This window comes from Genypterus blacodes, unplaced genomic scaffold (assembly GCF_046128005.1).
Source record: "Genypterus blacodes isolate CSIRO-AG114 ecotype Tasmania unplaced genomic scaffold, CSIRO-AGI_Gbla_v1 ptg000052l_1, whole genome shotgun sequence".
Classification (NCBI taxonomy): domain Eukaryota; kingdom Metazoa; phylum Chordata; class Actinopteri; order Ophidiiformes; family Ophidiidae; genus Genypterus; species Genypterus blacodes.
The window spans coordinates 20,574-40,082 of NW_027466864.1; the positions used below are offsets into that span (position 1 = coordinate 20,574).

At 38.9% G+C, this 19,509-nt stretch overlaps 1 protein-coding gene across 1 annotated transcript; it reads left to right on the plus strand.

Annotated features, from left to right (window-relative positions):
• The first annotated feature begins 970 nt into the window (after window positions 1–970).
• On the plus strand, window positions 971–19,063 carry ddc (dopa decarboxylase). Its single transcript, XM_076150454.1, has 14 exons — window positions 971–1,060; window positions 3,961–4,168; window positions 5,453–5,566; window positions 5,657–5,776; window positions 9,816–9,950; window positions 10,952–11,095; window positions 11,722–11,788; window positions 12,030–12,124; window positions 13,365–13,432; window positions 14,416–14,492; window positions 15,551–15,570; window positions 15,698–15,796; window positions 17,467–17,568; window positions 18,362–19,063. The coding sequence occupies exons 2-14, from the start codon at window positions 3,968–3,970 to the stop codon at window positions 18,557–18,559; spliced, it is 1,440 nt and encodes a 479-aa protein (XP_076006569.1). The 5' UTR covers window positions 971–1,060; window positions 3,961–3,967; the 3' UTR covers window positions 18,560–19,063.
• The last annotated feature ends 446 nt before the right edge of the window (window positions 19,064–19,509 follow it).

Below are 19,509 nucleotides of genomic sequence, written 5' to 3' on the forward strand. Positions count from 1 at the left end.
GCTAGAGAGAAGATTATTATTGTTGTTGAAACAGCAGGAAGCCAAGGCCGCTGGAGGTTGTGAGAACATGGCACAGTAGTGTGGACGCAGAGTCCAGGATAGCATCAGTGATGTCGTTTTTTCCACTAGATGGTGGTATATCACTGAGATTTCACAAAATTAAATCCAGTTTGCAGTACCTTCCAACAGGAAATGATTCAGTGACCCTACATGTCCTCAGTGGATTTTTGAACAAAGCTAATATGTGTTAATAATAAATTTAGGATGTGCACAAAAAAAAAAGAATGAGTCTTTGAAACTTTGTAACACCATCTCTGTTCTCTTGTGTCACACCCTTTGGATTATCAGTCATGCTAATGGTGAACGTGCAAGGCTTAAAGTTGCATTGCACATAGCTTGCTGTAAGCAAAGAAAAAGATTTAAGATTAACATTTCTGGAAGTGTTCAGTCTCAAACAATATATTAGCATCTCTCTGTGTTCATATTCCAAACTATCGCATGCAGGCTCAGTGTGTGACCATTCAACAATAGTGTGGCATTTCTTCATCTGATTTTGTCCGTTTAATGCTGTAATTTCCCCACCCCGATTTGTATCAATATTCTACTTGTATCAATATTCACTGTGTACACTGCTTTCAATATGTCTTGTTATTTTGCAGGAAATGAAAAATGATTTTTGCTGTAATTTTTTTAATGGATTCATTTAGAAAGGTTTGAGTTTTGACCCCATGTCTGCATGAGAACATTCACTGTATGGAAACTACTCTGCCTGCAAGCGTGAGTTTATAAGCTTATGCACATATGTACATCCTGAGACAAACTGGCCAAATTTGCCTCAGCCTTGATTGTATTTGCCATGAGCCTTGTTTCTATTGGCTGGCCCAGTGGGAGGAAGAGGTGGGGTGTGGGTGTGGAGTGGTGTTAGTAGCAAGATAAAAGGACCAAATGTCTCTTGTTCTGCTCTCTAACACGCTCACCCACATGCCCGTGTGAGTCCACGCTGAAGGAAAGGAGACGATCCACCGGCCCAACACCACTGCAGCAGCTGTCACCTCAAAATGTGAGTGCACATATACACACACATATACACACAGGCAGACACACACGTCTATAATCCTATTTAAGGCAGGATAAAGATAAGGGCTCTGCTTATCAACATGGGGAGTGAAGTGGACCACTTGTTGAATGGTTGACTGTGGTAGTGTAAGGGGTAACGTTCATTATGCATTTAAACAGATGTGTTTCAGTGCTTAGGAATACACCTGCTTCCTTGTTTATGTATGGACGCAGCAGAGGCATACATTCAGAATGTGCTGTACCTTTCCCTTTTGTGTACTGTTAAATTCTTCTGCAAGGAAATATTGGTGCGAATCTATATTGCAGGTCACAAAACTATCCCTCAGCATCCTCTGTTGTAAGAAATAATCACACAATAACCGTGTTGTGCACATAGACACAACAGTTCATGTATTTCTGTTTGTTAGAAAAAGAACAACGGAAAACTTTAAAACCAGTCTTAACTGATGTTTGACCTGTGCATATGTAAACATAATTCATGTTCTGAAGCAATTCCTTCTGTGTCTGTCTTTGAAGTGAAAAGAAACTAAGCTGTGGTCAGACTGAAGCAGTTTATGGTATTCAAAGGTTCAATTGTGCATTTTCTACATCCTAAATGTGTCAGTGTGTCAAGGAGCATTATTGAGCAATGCTCAACACCAGAGCAGAGCATTTAACCATTTGCTAGTGAAAACATAGTATTTGGAATTTGTTGAGTTATGTTAATCCTGTATTTTAAACATTTATTATGGAAAATGGAGAGGCATTTCCCTCGGAATAATAAACATTTATCCTATCTTATTTATAAAAGATAATGCGTGACCATACCTTATACCTCGTGGTCGAAAGATAATTAAGTCATGGCGACGAAACAGTAAAGCTTTCTGGCACAATGTGAAATCCACAACCTGATCCTGGTGCAGGTGTCCCCTTCCATTACAGTAATAAAATCAACTAGACTTGCATGGCAAGTGAAAAGAGGTATAAGCACACTGACACGAATCGCAAACCATGGCATGTCGGCATGGGGCCATTTGAAAGAGAGCAGCGTTTCAGATGATCAGGAGGAGCATTTATCACATGTTCTCAATGAGTCAGTAAGAAAATCTTAAATATTTGTTACAGAGACATATGTAACTGTCCTCAGTAGAGTCATGCTGTCCAAAGGGGCAAATTTGTCCAGAATAATTATTTGACTGGCAAACTCATTGCTTAAATGTGCTAGAAATTATATGTATATAAAAAATAAAAAAAAGATTCAGATAAATATTAATTTTTTTTTAATTTCACAGTTTGGGTTCAAAAAAAGAAACTATCTTTTTTTTATGTGGATGTAATTTGCTGACTGTTACACTGTGACCAAACATACTGTATGGATGAAGGTCTTTACGCACTAATTGTGCAGACATGCTAGCTTGTTGAGACATGCTGCTCTTATTTTCTGTATAAGCATAACATGGATTGTGTTCACCTTGAAACAAAATGTAGCACCTATTTCAAAGCTAAAATCCGATTATTTCTCTGAATGGCACCAAAAAGCCTACTCTGCTCCTGTCGCTGGTACAAATGTCCAATTGGGTAAACTGTGAAATTCATAAAATGTTACTGTGACACAAGCATACTTTTATTATCACTATTGCCAAAAGTGCTTATTGATTTAATTTTTTTTTTGCTGAATATTTTGATTGAAGAAAGCATCAAATAACAATGAAAATCTGCTTATGGGACAATGTCTTTTTTTTTTCTTTCTTCAATTTGTTTTTATTGAAGCAAACATTGTACATGACATTGTGCATACAGTTGTAGGATATTTTTTTATATAGAAAGAGGGGAAAGAGGAGAAAGAGAGGGATAGAGAGAAAGAAGGGAGGTTGTATTATATTTATATATATGTATATATATTATATTTATATGTAGACCCTGAGGTAGAGTACAAGTAGAATGGAATTGCAATGACGTCCTAGGGCAAATACAGTTTTTACAGGATGATGTCAAACAGCAATGTAGGCTAGTACAAATCGCATCATAGGCTGTGATAGAGAGAGAGAGAGAGAGAGAGAGAGAGAGAGAGCAAAGAGAGGACATCCCAACCAGAAACCCCACACAACCCCTCACCACACAACCCCGCAGTCACACAACCCTGTCCTGGCCCGCCTGGGATGTAAAATAAAATGAAAAAATAAAAAGGAACTGTTCGGTGTTCCGGTAATGTGGTGGGACAATGTCTGACGTTATTTTATACACTCAGAAGGGAAGAAAAGAGAAAAAGACACTAAAGAAAACAACAAAGAGAGCGACAGCAACCAACCACAGCCAGCAGAGATATGTTGAAATGATGATGCAAAAGGCATCATGGGCTGTGGCAACTCCTTTTAACATTGAAATTGATTGTTTCATCCAATTTCTGCAAAACATTCATGAACACAGGCTTCGAATAATTAAATGACAATCAAACAAACAATGAACACAGAGGTTGAATAATAAAGTGACAACCATCAAATAAGAAAAGTCCTTGTCAAATAAACCTTCACACAAATTAAGTATTTTTTTAATTTAAGCTGTGTCCTAATTAGTTTTTTCAACGCATGCTTTTTCATTCATTTCATCGTCTTCATTTGATGTGATGACACTATGACCACAAGACACACATAAGCTGCTAAATCCACTTCTAGGAATAATATTAACCTGATGACCTGGATGCATGGCTGCTGCTTTTCTGAAAAAGGGATGATCTGGGAAACACCCAACCATTTCCACACAACACCTGTCCTTCACATAACATGTCCATAAAGACAATCTGTCAGTGATTGGACGCTACGCCAAGACAACTATAAAACAAACCTAAATCTAAAGAAGCAGCATTCAAAGGTCACGTCCAGCTTACCCTTCTGTACTGTATTCCAGCTGCACCATGGATTCTACAGAGTTTCGACGCAGGGGGAAGGAGATGGTGGACTTCATGGCTGACTACCTGGACAACATTGAGGAGCGACCAGTCTGCCCAGACGTGGAGCCAGGCTATCTTCGTTCCTTAATTCCCTCCGAGGCCCCACTGGAGCCAGAGACATATGAGGATGTTATCAAAGATGTAGAGAGAGTAATAATGCCAGGGGTGAGTTCATATGTGTTGACAATTCACTTTGGAAATGCACTAGAAGACGACTGGGGCTATAGATCTAAATATTTTCCATGCTGATGATTTTATTTACAAAGTTTTTCAAAGCTGCAGACTGATTTTTTTTATGTATAGTTTGTACTATAATGTTGCAGGGTTTACCTTTGGGTGGCAATCATCCTGCCTCATCACTGTTTTGTTAGACTACATATAGGAGTGCAGTATGTTTAGGACTCAATACATGCTGTCAGAAGTGGGATGATGGCAATGTTTTCCCCCCGGAGAATTTTGAACCTAAAGCTATGGCCAGAGTGGAGACAGCGGTTCAACAGATCCCGCATAGCTTCAAAGCCAGAAGAGCCCAAAGAAGTGAACGTGTTTACTCTTTTGTATGCATTTGGGAAAGAGGCTGATCATATTGTAAAGACGTTTACATATGCAGCCATAGGGACTAAAAATAAGTGTGAAATTGTACTGACAAGGCTGAATGGATTTTTTGAAGAGTTATAACTTTTGGCATGTTAGAACAGGTTCACATTTCCCTCAAGCTAATAGTAAAGCAGAAGGAGCTGTGTAAACAGCAAAACACAAACATAAACAGACGGATCCGTTCCTTGCACTTCTCAGCTACAGGGCTATGACGATTCAGCCCAGCTCAACTTATGCTTGGCCGTCAGTTATGGACACCAGGTCAAACCTTGGAGGAAAAGTTGAAACCCCAATGGCCAGACAAGTCATAGCTTCTGATGGCAGAGCTAAAGCCAACTACAAGTAATACCATGACAAATGTCACTCCAGCTATGTTTTGCAAGACCTCAAGCCTGGAGATCAGGTTTCGGTTAAACTGGGCCAAGTAAAGACTCGGACTACCACTGCATTACGATTTTGCAGTAATGCAAAAAACACCACAATCGTACCTGATCCGAACTGTCATCAGGTGTCTCCTATGTACTTAGCATAGGAGACACCTTGAAGAGCTTTTGAACTCGTAGCAAAATCCCTTCGTTCCGGTATTCCTTGGCTTGATCTTATATTTATGCCAGAATTCTCCAAGAGGGGTGTTTCTTTTAATCTGAATAAAGTCAGCCTCTTCCAATTTGATGAACACATGTGACAGATTTGGTGTTTCTAGTTGGTCATTCCAGCTCATGTGTCAGTCTGTCCATTATAGCGCTGAAACAAATCCTTTTCTTTCTTCTTTTTTTTTTTTTTTTTACAAATTCATGGAGAACACCAAATATATAACAATACATCTTGTGTTTGCATGTTGTGCCCCTTCAGGTCACCCACTGGCATAGCCCAAATTTCTTTGCCTACTTTGCGACAGCCTCTTCTTTCCCTGCCATGTTAGGTGACATGCTGAGCGGAGCCATCGGCTGTATTGGATTCTCCTGGGTAATGAACACATTTTTGCTACTTTTTACTTCACCGTGTATTATTAGATTACATACATGTGTAAATAATTATTTTTTGCTGTGTGTTTAGGCTGCCAGCCCAGCCTGTACAGAACTGGAGACAGTGATGTTAGATTGGCTAGGGAAGATGCTGAAGCTGCCTGAAGAGTTTTTAGCTGGTACTGATGGGAAAGGAGGAGGTGTCATCCAGGTGAGTGTCTTTAGTGAATAATCTCATGAGTTTAAAGGTTATATGTGTTTTCACTTGTACTTGATGTGTGTGTTTCTTGTAAGCAAACCAAATTTGATAAATCTGATCAAACTTGCTGGCCAGGGAAGAACCTATTAAACCTTGGTGTGAATCCGAATTCAGGGGTTGAACCTGGTTTTGTAAAAAGCACATATACAGTACATCATACAGTACGTGTATGACATTTCTTGATTTCTGGAGTGAGTAAATGTTTTTACAATACTACAATGACAATTTGTAATCACATTAACAGTATGTCTTGATGATTGACAACCTTTGAAGTGATAATGAAGTGATAATGGGTATGGGATGATTGAGGAGTTCAGTCTCTAGTCAGACACTTCTTCTTTGTGGTCCGAAGGTGATGGAATAAGTTACCAAACTCCATTCGATCTATTGAGCCCCCTTCCGTCTTCAAAACACGGTTAACAAGTACAAGTGAACCCCTTCACATGTAATGTCTCTAGCTATACCTCCTCTCTTCTCTGCCTCTTGGCACCTTAGCCCTGTTGTGTGACCAGAACATAGGTTCTTGGCACTTACTCTTGTTGTTCTCTCCGGTCTAGATCTTTGCTGGTGTTGTATTCAAATCTTGCACTTCACAATGTACCTCAATTTGCATAAAAGCGTCTGCCAAAGGACTAAGTGTAAATGCAAATGTTGATTGCAGCAGCAGGGTGCTGCCAGAGGCACTTGAGCGTCCCTCAGAGTGCTCACCTGTTAGATATCTTCCAGGACACAAGGGAGATTTCATCCATTTATATGTTATTTATTAACTTATTATATATTTATATAACAGACTATCCTTAATGATTCAGTCACAGTGATCAGTGAATGTTTCCAGGCTACTGGCCAACTACTGTGCACATTACCCGACTGTTGATATTTAGATTGAGTTTACATTGAGAAAAAAAAACCACAACAACTTGAAACTTGGAATTTGATATTTTCTGTTTAATTAACATGGGATAGCTAACAAGGTGAATAGGTGATTTATTTTTTTCAGTTTGACTTACACTGGCCCTAAATCCTGTATTAGGAAGAGCAGGGGCCCGCTTATATGCGTACATTGGACAAATGGCATTTGAGAACCACTTTAAAACCAACTTAGAGGAGTGGAATCATAACCGTTTAAGTTTCTTTTGTAGTTAAATCCGGTTCATATTCACAAGTTTGTCCTTCAAAATCACAAAGGCGATCATACGGAAGCTCAATAACGCCGTGAATCCACGTTCAGCAGCAATTTGTCAGCCATTGATTTGTCCTTTTTTTCCCGAACATCTGAAATGACAGGAAATTGCCTTTTAATATGTCACCCAATAACAGGAGGATTATCTTTTAGTGTGTGCGTCTGTGTTTGTGGTGGGTGGGGGGGTTGGGGGAGTATTTGAGCATGAGAGTGCACCCTGATGACAAATCATTTCATGTCTCTTCTATTGTGAGCACCTGAGTGTGTGAGGGTGTGCTTGTGTGTGCTCATCTATTTTTTGTTTCCGTCTTGCCACTATCCTTTCTAAATGATGCTTGCCAGCTCACTATGGCAACCAAGGGACCTCTTTTCACTGCTGCAAGGCTAATGAGTGTTGTGACAGCACATTGCCAGCCTAGTATTAGAAAACTCACACCAACACAGAAGAGAAAAGCAATGGCGGTTTAAAAATACCTTCTGTTTATTTATTGTCATCCTTATTTGAGTCATTAAAACCGTGTGGTAGAACAAGACCCTTAGGAATAAATAGAAGTAGTTATAAATGGGAGTATGGCAAATTGAGATGACTTCTTTGATTATATGTGAACTATTCCTGTGCAGTGCACACCCTGAAGAATTGAAGAATCTGGACCTATCGATCCTCACATTGAGGATGGACAAGGAGAACAGTCACCATCATCAGTTATCACCACTATGCATTAAAGCTATTAAGCTATTAAAGTATTTGTTCAAGGAATCTCCCATGAGGCTTTGCTCTGCCAACGCAAAAAATGTCCATTTGTGCAGAAATCAAGCTCACAAAAAAAACGATATTTTTTTTTTTTTTTTGAGGAGATCTGTCTCGAAGATGATGGTGCTACAACGACGACTTCCACTGTTATTTATTATATATATAATATATATTATTATAGTAACATTATCAGTAAACAGGAAAGGAGAGATGTGCAATTTCTACTCAAATCAATTCACATGAACAGAGGTTCACCAAGATACATTTTTATTGAATAACTCACTTTTGCATTAAACCTTAACGTGTGATCATTATAATTACTCACAAAACCACATACATTACACCACCAAGGGAGTCATCATCATTTTCCCCTGAATGCTCTGATCTGCTGTCACTGCTTTTCACGAGCTATGACTGGATAATTATAAATGGGGGCCTAAAACATTCATTTAAATAACAAAAGCTATGGGATTTATAAACCTACTTAAAAATCTGGATGTCAACATGTCACTGTGACTACTCATCAGCAGTGTAATATACTGCCTGATGTCATTACTGTGTGTTTGTGGATGCTGCCTTGGCTACATATACAAAAGGTCCGGGAGATTGTAAATAAGAAATGGATTCTCGACACTAAAGCTGAGGGGAACTTCTTTTGATCTTTTAAGTGCGAGCTAAAACACCAATCACATTAGCAACATTAATTTTCATGTGCTGATGACAGGCAATTATACATTTCTGTTGAACCAATTGAAAGCTATGGTTTGAACCTGAAGGCTGCAGTTACAGTAATATAATATAATATATAATATATAATAATATTTGGATTCTTATTTGGACCCAAGGTCAAAAGACATGCAGTGGCCAAAAACCTTGGATCGCAGACTCCTCAGATCAGATCATAAGTAACAGTAACAGTTTCATTGCTACACAATGGTAACAAAAGTTATTATTTTTTTAACTTTTAATCAGCTCCTTTGGAAAAAATGTAAATGCAACTGATTCTTGCTTCTTATTCTTATTTGTAATTTTATTTTTTAAATTTAAGATGTCAGTTACCTTTCACTTTTTTAATTCCATTTATTTTTTAAATCTCATTTTAAGAAGTCTCTCTCCCTCTCTCTGGTTAAATGCGTGTATTTTCCAGTGTAAAAGCAATTACAGCTACATTCATTGTATAAAAGGTGCGATACAAAAAGATTATTGGGAAAGATTACTATTGTTTATTGACTGATAAAGTGGGGTAAATTTTGTAGGAATAATATGCAAGTGTTTGGTTCCCAGTAGGGTTCCAGGCTAAGTGGCTACTATGTGTGTTCTGATCATGAATATATATCAGTTTACTGCTTGGTGTAAACAGGAAATAAGCTTGGATACGCTTGGAAACCAGAGTTTGATTGATTGATTGATCTTTATTTTTGTGCCAATGAGCAACACCCATCCTTCAAGCCACACAAGGATGGCCTCCCTAGAAGGATGGGTGGATCGATATATCCATTGTGGCAGGTTTTGATTTTTCTTTTCCTCTGCATTTGTTTTGACATACATTGTTGTACTCATGTTGCCGTAGCCTGTGTGTCAGAGAGATCTGCCTCCACTGCTTGAATGATTTGAGCTTTCCATTGATTGTGTTAATCCTGATGCCGGATGCCTCAGAGGGCACGAGTGACTTCATTACACTTCCTCAAATAAAACAGTTTTGGATGATGAGCCTCCATCCAGTTTTCAAATATTATCTTCTGTAATGTATGTGTGGAGGATGTTACAGCTTTAAGATTACATCACAGGATATAAAACAATATCCTAATTTGTGTACAGCCCATCCCAAAAAAATGGGGATATGGAGAGTTCCTTCAAGAAATTGCCCTAAGGCTTTTCTTTTCTTTTGTTTACATTCACCTTCTTCATGTGCCCAACTAAATATTACTCATTATCATTATTTCGTTTTAATCTCTGTTTTAAAAATGGTTCAATAACCACATGCTCATTCTTTTACACCCCGATGCTGTCTTCAATATAAATATATAACAAAAAAGAAATTGTCTCTAAATGTTCAACAGGGCACAGCCAGTGAAGCGACCCTGATGTCAATTCTTGCTGCTCGCTGTAAAATGATACGACTGATTCAGGCTTCCAACCCCGACCTATCAGAGGCTGACATCTACTCCAAACTTGTGGGCTACACTTCTGACCAAGTAAGCATGACTTACAATACTTATTCACTTATTTTTAATTTGTTAAATTTGCCAGTAGATGTAATTATAAATATGCTGATTCTTACAGTGTTTTAAGTTTCTAATATTTCTTTCCTATTTTGTTATGTACAATAAAGTGCATATAAAAATGTCTTTAATCAATAAAAATGCATTATATCAACCTTGTCAGCACCAACTACACTAAATGAGGCCTTTTACATAGCTGGAGATTTGCTGTGAACTTACAGTGTGACACCTTAATTGCTGATGTCTAATAAAGTTACTTTGAACATTTAAGTTACATCAGTAACAGTGGAGAAAGTTGTTTAGGGATAGATTGATACAGAGGGTCAGTGAAGCAGTCGCTGGCTCTGATCTGGTTTAATAGCAGACTGCCTTTGTGATTGGGTTATGGAGCTGCCTGAGGGCCATACGGACCTTTATGGGGGAGAGCAGTTGGTTTTTCTGCTGTCGGCTTGAAAAAAAGTGTTTGTATTGTCCAATATGTAACCCCAGTTAAGCCTTACTTAACTACTCCTCACATCTCTACCATAAGATTATGATGATGTCTACATTTTTGAGGACATTTTTACACTTATTCCCATATATTTAAGGATTCCTCTGAATAGTACTTATTTTGCTATATCTGCTCCTGGGGATACTCCAAACAATGAGATGGTGAGAAACTATCAGGAACTCTTCTTAGTCTTCTTCCGAAACCCTTTGATTAGAGTTGTACTAAGTAATCCAGACAAAGCAATGTGTCATATAAAATGATTAGCATCCATAAACATGAAATCAATCGATTCAAAATACTAATATTCAAATTCAAATCTCAAAGATCTAGACCGGAGAGAACAACAAGAGTAAGTGCCAATATTATAAGTTACATTGAAACAAATGTGTGAAACACTTTTCCAGAGCCACTACAAACTCACTTCAACAGGTGCTTCAATCCCCTAATCATCATCGTCATGCTGTTTTCTGTCTTGCGTCTTCAGGCTCATTCGTCAGTGCAGCGTGGCGGTCTGATTGCAGGGGTGACGATAAAGAATGTTCCTACGGATGAAAAGTATGCTGTCAGAGCAGAGATGCTGAGGAAGATGGTGGAAGAGGACAAGGCAGCTGGACTCTACCCTTTCTATGTAAGAAAACAGGCCACTTAGACATTGGCAGTACTTGTAGTAATACAATTAATTATAATAATGGATAATATATAAACATAATAAGTGTCATAGTTGAGGTAATTTTTCTTGCATTGCACACACAGTAGATTTGTCGTCTGCTATTTGACTGCTTTTGCAACACATGGAAACAACAGCTGTACACTGAGTTGACAGTTACAATGATGCAATTTGCCTGGTGATGCAGCGTACACCCTGAGGCCTCTGCAGGAGGTTAACATTGTTTCTGTTCAACCTAATGTGTGCCTATCTGGTTAAGGCCAATAATCTCTGTCTCAGCTGACCCACAGATCTCTGTGGGTGAACAATATTAAGAAGGCTTACAATGGTCAAGTAGCTCTGAGCCATGCACATGTTCCAGAAATGAGGTCTGCCTCTGTGCTGTGCTCATAGGAAAGTGCTTGTGCAAAATGAAACATAGAAGATACAATGGTCATGGACGTGTGTTCAGTTTCATGTTCAGTATGGTGAATACAAAGCAAGTGTACTGATATATTCAGATGTGATCTTTTGTTGTTTCATTTGCAGGTACATAAAAAGGCACAGCAGCCTCAGGTTTTCACGATTTCTGTGTTTGTGTCTTTCAGTTTTGTGCAACTCTTGGCACCACTCCATCATGTGCTTTTGATCACATCACTGAGCTGGGGCCGCTATGTGAGTCACAGCACACACATGTTTGATTTGCCAAACGGTATTACACTCTGAAGGCTTCATTGGCCATGACCAGTTTTGCTTAATCCCATCAATGTATTCAGCATTTATTGTCAAGGCCATCAGTGCCCTGGGTCATCACTTAAAATTAGGATGGCAGTAAATAATGACCATAAATTTGTAAAAAAAAAACAAAACATACTTATTAAATCATGTTCATGATCTCTTTGTGCTTCTGTTTCAGGTAATAAGGAGAACATGTGGATGCACATTGATGCAGCGTATGCTGGAAGTGCATTTATCTGTCCTGAATTCAGGCCATTGTTGAATGGCGTTGAGGTGTGTAAAATGCGCTCCCAACAAATAGACATTTAGTTGTTCCTGAATGTCAGGTGAACCTATACTCTTATGGCTATAACATCTCATGACATCTATGAAAAGAAAGATAAAATATGACAAAGTATATCCTGTTGCTTCATTTATGTTTGATAATGGCTTAGCCTTAAATGTCAAGAGGGAAGCATGCAATAGGCAGAACAATCGACAACATGATGGAGCATCAATTTGCCTTTTGAGGCTGCTGAGGCAGCTGTGGCTCCCCGAGTTGAATTGTGTGCAGAGACGTAGAGATAAGGACAGAGTAATTTCCTGAGGCAGCGGTAGACCTTTAGATAGGACTGCGCTGCTCTGTCTCGTCAAAGAAATTTCACTGTTTATTAGACACACAAGTTCAAACAATGTATGTGGTGTGACAGAAAGCACAGGTCTGACTGGTGTTTCACGTTTTCTCTGACTGACTGCAGTAGTAAGTAACAAAATCCTGCCTATGAACTTGGCCATCATGTAGCATTTTTGCTGTCCTTGTATATTCCTAATTCAAGTTTCATTGAAAAACTGAAAGGACAATCACTTGCTTTCATACATATCTAAACATAAATGTATATATATATATGTATATATACACATAGTATTTAGCATAGTTATGAAACATTATAAGCGTATTTAGCATAGTTATGAAACATTATGAGGTCAGTGAAAGTAGTAAACCGAAGGAGGATGTGCAGAAAGCAACCAGTGGTTTTGGACGGGCGTGCAGCCCAGCTGGAGGGTTGGTTGCTAGGATATGAATGATGGGCAAGCAGGCAACCAGCCCCCCTTTGAATCAGTCAGCATGGCAACTGTCAGCCAGCAGTCTGTCTCAGATTGTCTCCCTGCCTTGTTTTATTGCATTTGTTGAGGTGGATTGAGAAAAGGATATTAAAAAAGATATCTGAACAAAAAGATGAGAACAGATTAGGAAAGGTTTGCCTGTTTGAATAAACCTTCACAGCAAAGGCTTATTTTCACTGCCCTGTGTCGGCTGCTGGCTCGGTGCTCCTCTTTTGCATTTTGAATAAATTGTATCTGCTTTACTGTAAGTGAGTTGTGGCACTGAAAAGCTTGGTTCTGTGGCACCGATAATAAATTGGGGTGTATTATTATATTTGTTTTTCTGCTTATAATTGAAATAATGTTTGATCTTTTACACTAATTAGGACTAATTATTAATTACAAATTCTTCCTTATTTGTCCTTTACAGTTTGCTGATTCGTTCAATTTCAATCCACACAAATGGCTTTTGGTCAACTTTGACTGCTCTGCAATGTGGTAAGATGTGTGACCGGTGTACATCTCATCTCAGCTGGATTTATAATAGTTCCACTTCCTACAATTCCAGAATAGCATATTTTAAAGGTGGTTAACAGTGTGTTAATAATGTTTCTGTACCAGAACCGAAATGTTTTAAATGTGTTTATTGTGATATTGTGTATAGTTGCAATGATGGGGATTGCAGTGGGGGATTGGAAGGATTTATTGGTTAACCTCTGATGAATCCTGTACTGTAAGAGAACAACCATACTATTTTTAGCACCATTTGTATTTAGTTGTTTGTCAGGAGGTACCTAATTTAACAAAACTGACATCCATCTTCACCTCCATCGTTTGTACAGTAAAAATAGAAGCGCGCCTTCCATCTGCCCCTCCTGTCAACAGCAAACAAAACAGATCATTCACTGAATAAGAAAAAAATGGAGTTCAAACCTAAAGGTGAAGGGAAGTGCTGTCTTTTGAGCTTCCTACTTTCCATCACCTCTGGTTCCGTCTTTATTTTCAGGTTTAAATTAGATTTGCAGCAAAAGACAATTCCACCTGTTGCCATTCCGACATTTGTTTTTGTTGCCTGGCTGATCCAGGTCCAGAAGAAAGGACAGTATATTTCCTCCCAATATGTTTTGTTAAAATAGATCATTTTGATTAATTTTGATGTTGTATTACATTATGTGTCCTATTGTACAGATTCTGTGGAGTATTTGCCATGTGTGATGTGCTATTTCAGTTCCATTTACTTGGTTTACAAAATAACTGATGTTCATTTAGCTCTGTGAAAGGGAGCGTTGTGAAATCATTTCACAAAATGCATTATAGCATTAAAGCGTCCATAAGAAAGCAAGTTCATACAATAGTCCTGCATCATCAATCATCATCCCACAATCACGAAACATATAATGTTCAGGGTTTGCTGACAGTTTGACAGAAAGGTGTTTCTCAGTAAGTGTGTACAGTGTAATGCAGTCTATGCTTTTTGACAGGGTGAAGAAGAGGGCTGACATTATTGGAGCCTTCAAGATGGATCCAGTCTACTTAAGACATGAAAACCAAGAATCAGGTCAGGTCATTTTGGACTGTGAGCTATAACTTGGAATAAGATTTCAATGATTACTTAAGTCAATCAATAATCAGCTAACTCAACACCTGGACACAATGAATAAGTTATAAGGTAACTGTTCAACTTTGTGAATGTTGAAATGGGAATTTGGCAATGTGACAAATACAAGGTTTAGGTTGGCAGACAAATACAACCGCAAAGATGCAAAAAACTGCTTAAAGGTTCCTGGGCAGGAAAAGTGATGAGGTAACACAGAGCTAATATGCAGGCAGGGCAATCTGGCAGGGAGTGTGTAGAAAAGGGATAGCATATGAATTGAAGGATAATGATGCAACATAGGATACAGGCGGTAAAGAAAGAAACTGGTGAAAACACTGAATAACTTGAAATATCCAGTATGTATGGATGTACATTAACCTGGTAATACCATGTGTGATTCAGATGGATTACTGGCCAAGTGTATAGATTGACCACATCTTTTTGATTTTGAAGTGTGTATCCCAATGCTGGCCCACAGATGTGTTCAGGTCTGCACTATAATTTATCCAAACAGGCAACAAGCATTGACAGACAAACTACTGCCTCCACTCAGACACCTTACAAAAGCCTCTGCTCATCCAATCTATGCTGTTCAATCTAATTAGTGGTTATTAGCACCAGATAAGATGGGCTTCCATTCTGTGGAGATGGCTTTGTGTTGCCAGAGAGATCTTACGCAACAATGGCGTCTGTGTGGACTGACAGTACTGTCATCAGAGATACTGTGGGTGGGCGCTATGACGAACAACACCTGTACAGTTGAATGCAGAGTTATGAAAATAGTAAATACATGTGTGAGTCTTCAGCTGTGTGTCGAAATCTAATTTCCGATGTTGTGCTTATTGCAGGAAAAAACATTTGATAAGATGGTAAATAGTTTCTGAATGTATATGCAGTGGCTAACAAACCGTCAATATGAGCCTATACCTGATGAAGCTGAGTATAGAGTATCAGTGTTATGATGTGATTGCTTGTACGTGATGAACATTATTGACTGGAATCTGTTTTACTCTCCGCAGGGATTGTCACAGATTACAGGGTAAGATAACTACTTACTGAGAGAAATCTATGCAATTGCAGTGAATTAATCAGAGGTTGACGCCATGTATCCACTTTCTGATTTTTCTTTGTGAACTCCTCATCAACACTCTTCCTCCATCCGACAGCACTGGCAGATTCCACTTGGAAGAAGATTCCGATCTCTAAAGATGTGGTTTGTCTTCCGTTTGTATGGCATCCAGGGCCTGCAGGCTCATATCCGCAAGGTAGGCGACCAACTGAACAGCCTTGCCTGCATGTTTTCTTTGTTGCAACCCTCTCATATAGATACAGAAACAGTTTGTTGCTGGGTTAGATTAGATTAGATTATACTTCATCGTCATTGCATAGAGGAAAAGTACTGAGATAGCCTAGTGCAGTTGAACATCTAACCAGAGTGTGCAGAGTATATGTAGATATGTATAGGAATAAATTGTAAGATATGAATAGAACAGTATTTTTAGTAGTGCAACAGCATGGAGGTATATAATGTGTATAATACAGTAAGGTAGGTGAGCCTTCTTGACCAAGTGTTTAGGGTCCAAGACAGGTCCTCAGAGATGTGGACACCCAGAAACTTGACAACTTGGCGACACGCTCAACCACAGTCCAGTGTCTAAAATAAATAAATGCAAATAAACATATAAATACGAAAAACTGGAAGGAGTTATGGAATATAATAAGAAACTTCTGTCACCCTTCTGATATGACCCGATCTTTATTTCTTCTTCATGTTAAATGCCATCTTCCTCCTCCTGCCTCTCCCCTCCTGAGTGTCTTCACTCCACATCACTGCCTGCATCGGCATATCCTGTCAGTCATATGGCTCTGTAGTCCTCTTCATCTCCCCTTTTCATCCACCCCACCCCCCTCCAGTCTCCCCTGTCAATCTAGTCAAGTCTGTTTTGTGTTTACTCCACATTTTAAATGGAGCAGCAGTAGCGACATTCTTCCCCCTGCAGTCATATCCCTCGTAATCCCACCCGCATCCATCTAGTAGATTAGATTGAACAGGGGAAATGGGGGACGGACTTGAAACAACGCAGAGTGTTTTCAAATGGCAATTGACATTTCCTTGCCTTGCCTTTAGTACAAAGTACAAGTGATTCATCCTCCCGCGAACCATCGTCGTTATATTGGCTTGGTGATGAATTATTGACTGGGAATGAGTAAGCAAGGTGGTGTCCAACCAGCATCTGCAAATAAATTGGCAAATAAAAGTGGAGCCCAACGTGTTGCATTCTGTCCCAAGCACGTTCTTCTCTTCTTTGTTTGCAGCACAAGTCATCAATTTAATTGTGATTACATGCAGCGATGCACGTTCACAACCTCACCAAGTACACAAGAAGCGTCTCACAGAGCTCTTCAATCAGAAGTGGATGGATTATTATTATGTTGTCTAAGTCTGCTTCACTTGTTGGCATTTGAAAGTTATTTAAGATGAGCACAAACATGCTTCCTGTCAACAGTTTCCCCTTCTTGCTGATATTTCACACCTATCATGTTCTGATTTTTCAATCCTTCATGATAAAAAAACTTGAACTGAGTCTCCACGCAGACTGGGGATGTGGAGAAACCCACATAGGCTCTTTTGCTAAAATACTTCAGATTATGTATGTTATGGTGAGGGGTTTGTTTCTCCAAATCCAAGTTAGGCAAATGGGGTTGAGTACATAGTTCAGGTAAAGGACCAAAGGGTCACACCATATAAAGATACAACACCGCCACTTAGAGGAAAATAGAGAAATTGCAATTATTATGTTTTACTGTTGCTAGTATTCTGAAATAGACAAAATTACCCCATATCTGTTTCTGTACTCTACATATAAGCTTAGAAAATATTATATATGGTCATATGACATAGTATATCACATTTTATTCTATGTTTTATTGGCAGCAAGTGGCACTGGCCAAAGAGTTTGAGGGATTGGTACGAGCAGACAAGAGATTTGAGATCTGTGCCGAGGTTATCGTTGGACTCGTCTGTTTCCGGCTCAAGGTAACACCACCCAACACTTTCCTGCAGAAATGCCATCCTGTGTGGTCCATGTGTATTTGATTTATTTCCCTTAGCCCATTTTGCGAGCAAGAGGAAAGCCAAGGTGTTTGGGGATGTATGTATCAGCATGAGACACACAGGGAATCGCTTTACTGCAGTGATTCATTCTTTTTTATAGACATTACTCATCTTTGGAGCTGACCAGAGGGTCTGAAGGAGGTGATTAGCTAAGGTTAGGTTGGCAGATCGGCTACAGTTTTTGTCTGTCATGTGACATTTGAGATAAAAATTGATAATGAACGTTCCATCTATAATTCCATCTCTACAAAACCAGGTTCTCCTTCACAGGAATCAATCCAACCCTGATCATTTGTAGTACATCCAAGTGGTCTGTTCTCCATTGCCATCCACAAACATTATGAGCATTGTGACATGGATACCCTATACCCTAAATCTTGCAAAACGATTTTGAATTTGCAACATGAGCACCCTCCCCAACTATCTTTGCTAAAGAAATTATCAGATGACATAAGAGAATGTGAATGAGGTTATACACATTTTAAAAAAACATACAGTAGACTAGAAAGAAATATACAGTAAGTAATAACAAGAACATGACATAGCTGATTACATCATGAAAATAGGTCTGCATATTGTTATGATTATGAACTACACCAAGTCATTTGAAGTTTTACCGTTTTAACCCACATCCCATTCCTTTCTTTGCTTCTCCACTTCATCTTAACCTCCTATTTCCTTTCTACACTCCTTCCTTTCCCGCTCTGCCTCTCAGGGACCCAACGAGCTGAGTGAAGCTTTGCTGAAAAAGATCAACACTTGCAAACAGATCCACCTGGTGCCTTGCAATCTCTCAGGCCACTTTGTCCTGCGATTTGCCATCTGTTCGCGCACTACTGAGTCACTTCACGTCCAAGATGCATGGCGACACATCACACAGCTGGCCAGTGACCTGCAGGAGACAACTGACTGACCAACAGGCTGTCAACTCAACCTGATACCTAAATAATGACCAAAGTTTGGACAAAGAGGCAGAGTCTCATGTTCCAGATATTAAATCTCATAAAGGGAATGAAGAGTCATTTTACAGGCAATTTATTCACATTTTATGTTGAATCGCACATTCCGTTCAGAATTATGTAGTTGGTGATGTGAAAAATGCAAGTCGAAATCAGCTGCTACAAATTATCAAAACACCCAAATGTGCATTTAAAAAAAGCAAAGTATGCATCCAGATCTAAATGTCCAAAGTTTCTCTCTGCTCCATCGTATCTCACATTGTGAACTGGTTGTTATTGTCTTCACCATAGTGGTTGCTCTTAACTTTGCTGTGTCAAATATTCTGCGGGTGAATTGTACATATAGATATTCTGTATGTATTCTGTATATCTGTATTCAAATATTCTTATTTGACCATGTATGTCAACAAAGGAGTTGAATTGAAGATGTATTACTTGTTTTGGTGAAATATTGGTATGTGGATGTTCCCTTTCCCTTGCTCTCCTTTAATTTATGTCAAATCCTGCTTCAATAAAATTAATATCGAAATGAATTAATAAAGGAATCAAATGTGTTTATGGGATTAATACATTGTGATGATTGGGGAAGGTGAGAGTTTCTTATATAGTTTATATTTGTTTTTATACCGCCTCCAGAGGGCACAAGGTGCCTTTGGTGCAAGTTCAGAGCTAATCTGTGGAGAATATATAAGAGTAGTTTAATATTACCATTTATTCATATCTAAAATCATTTGACTGCACTAAAGAAGCCTACGGTTGCTGATGGAGGTGTTCTGTCTTTCTCTCTTCAGCCCACTAAGTGCTGAAGAATCGTTTTAATCACAACCACCAAAACTGCGTAGAGAATGTATTTTTGTTACTCCCTCACAAAATATTGTAAGTGATCATACAATTCCGTTGTGAG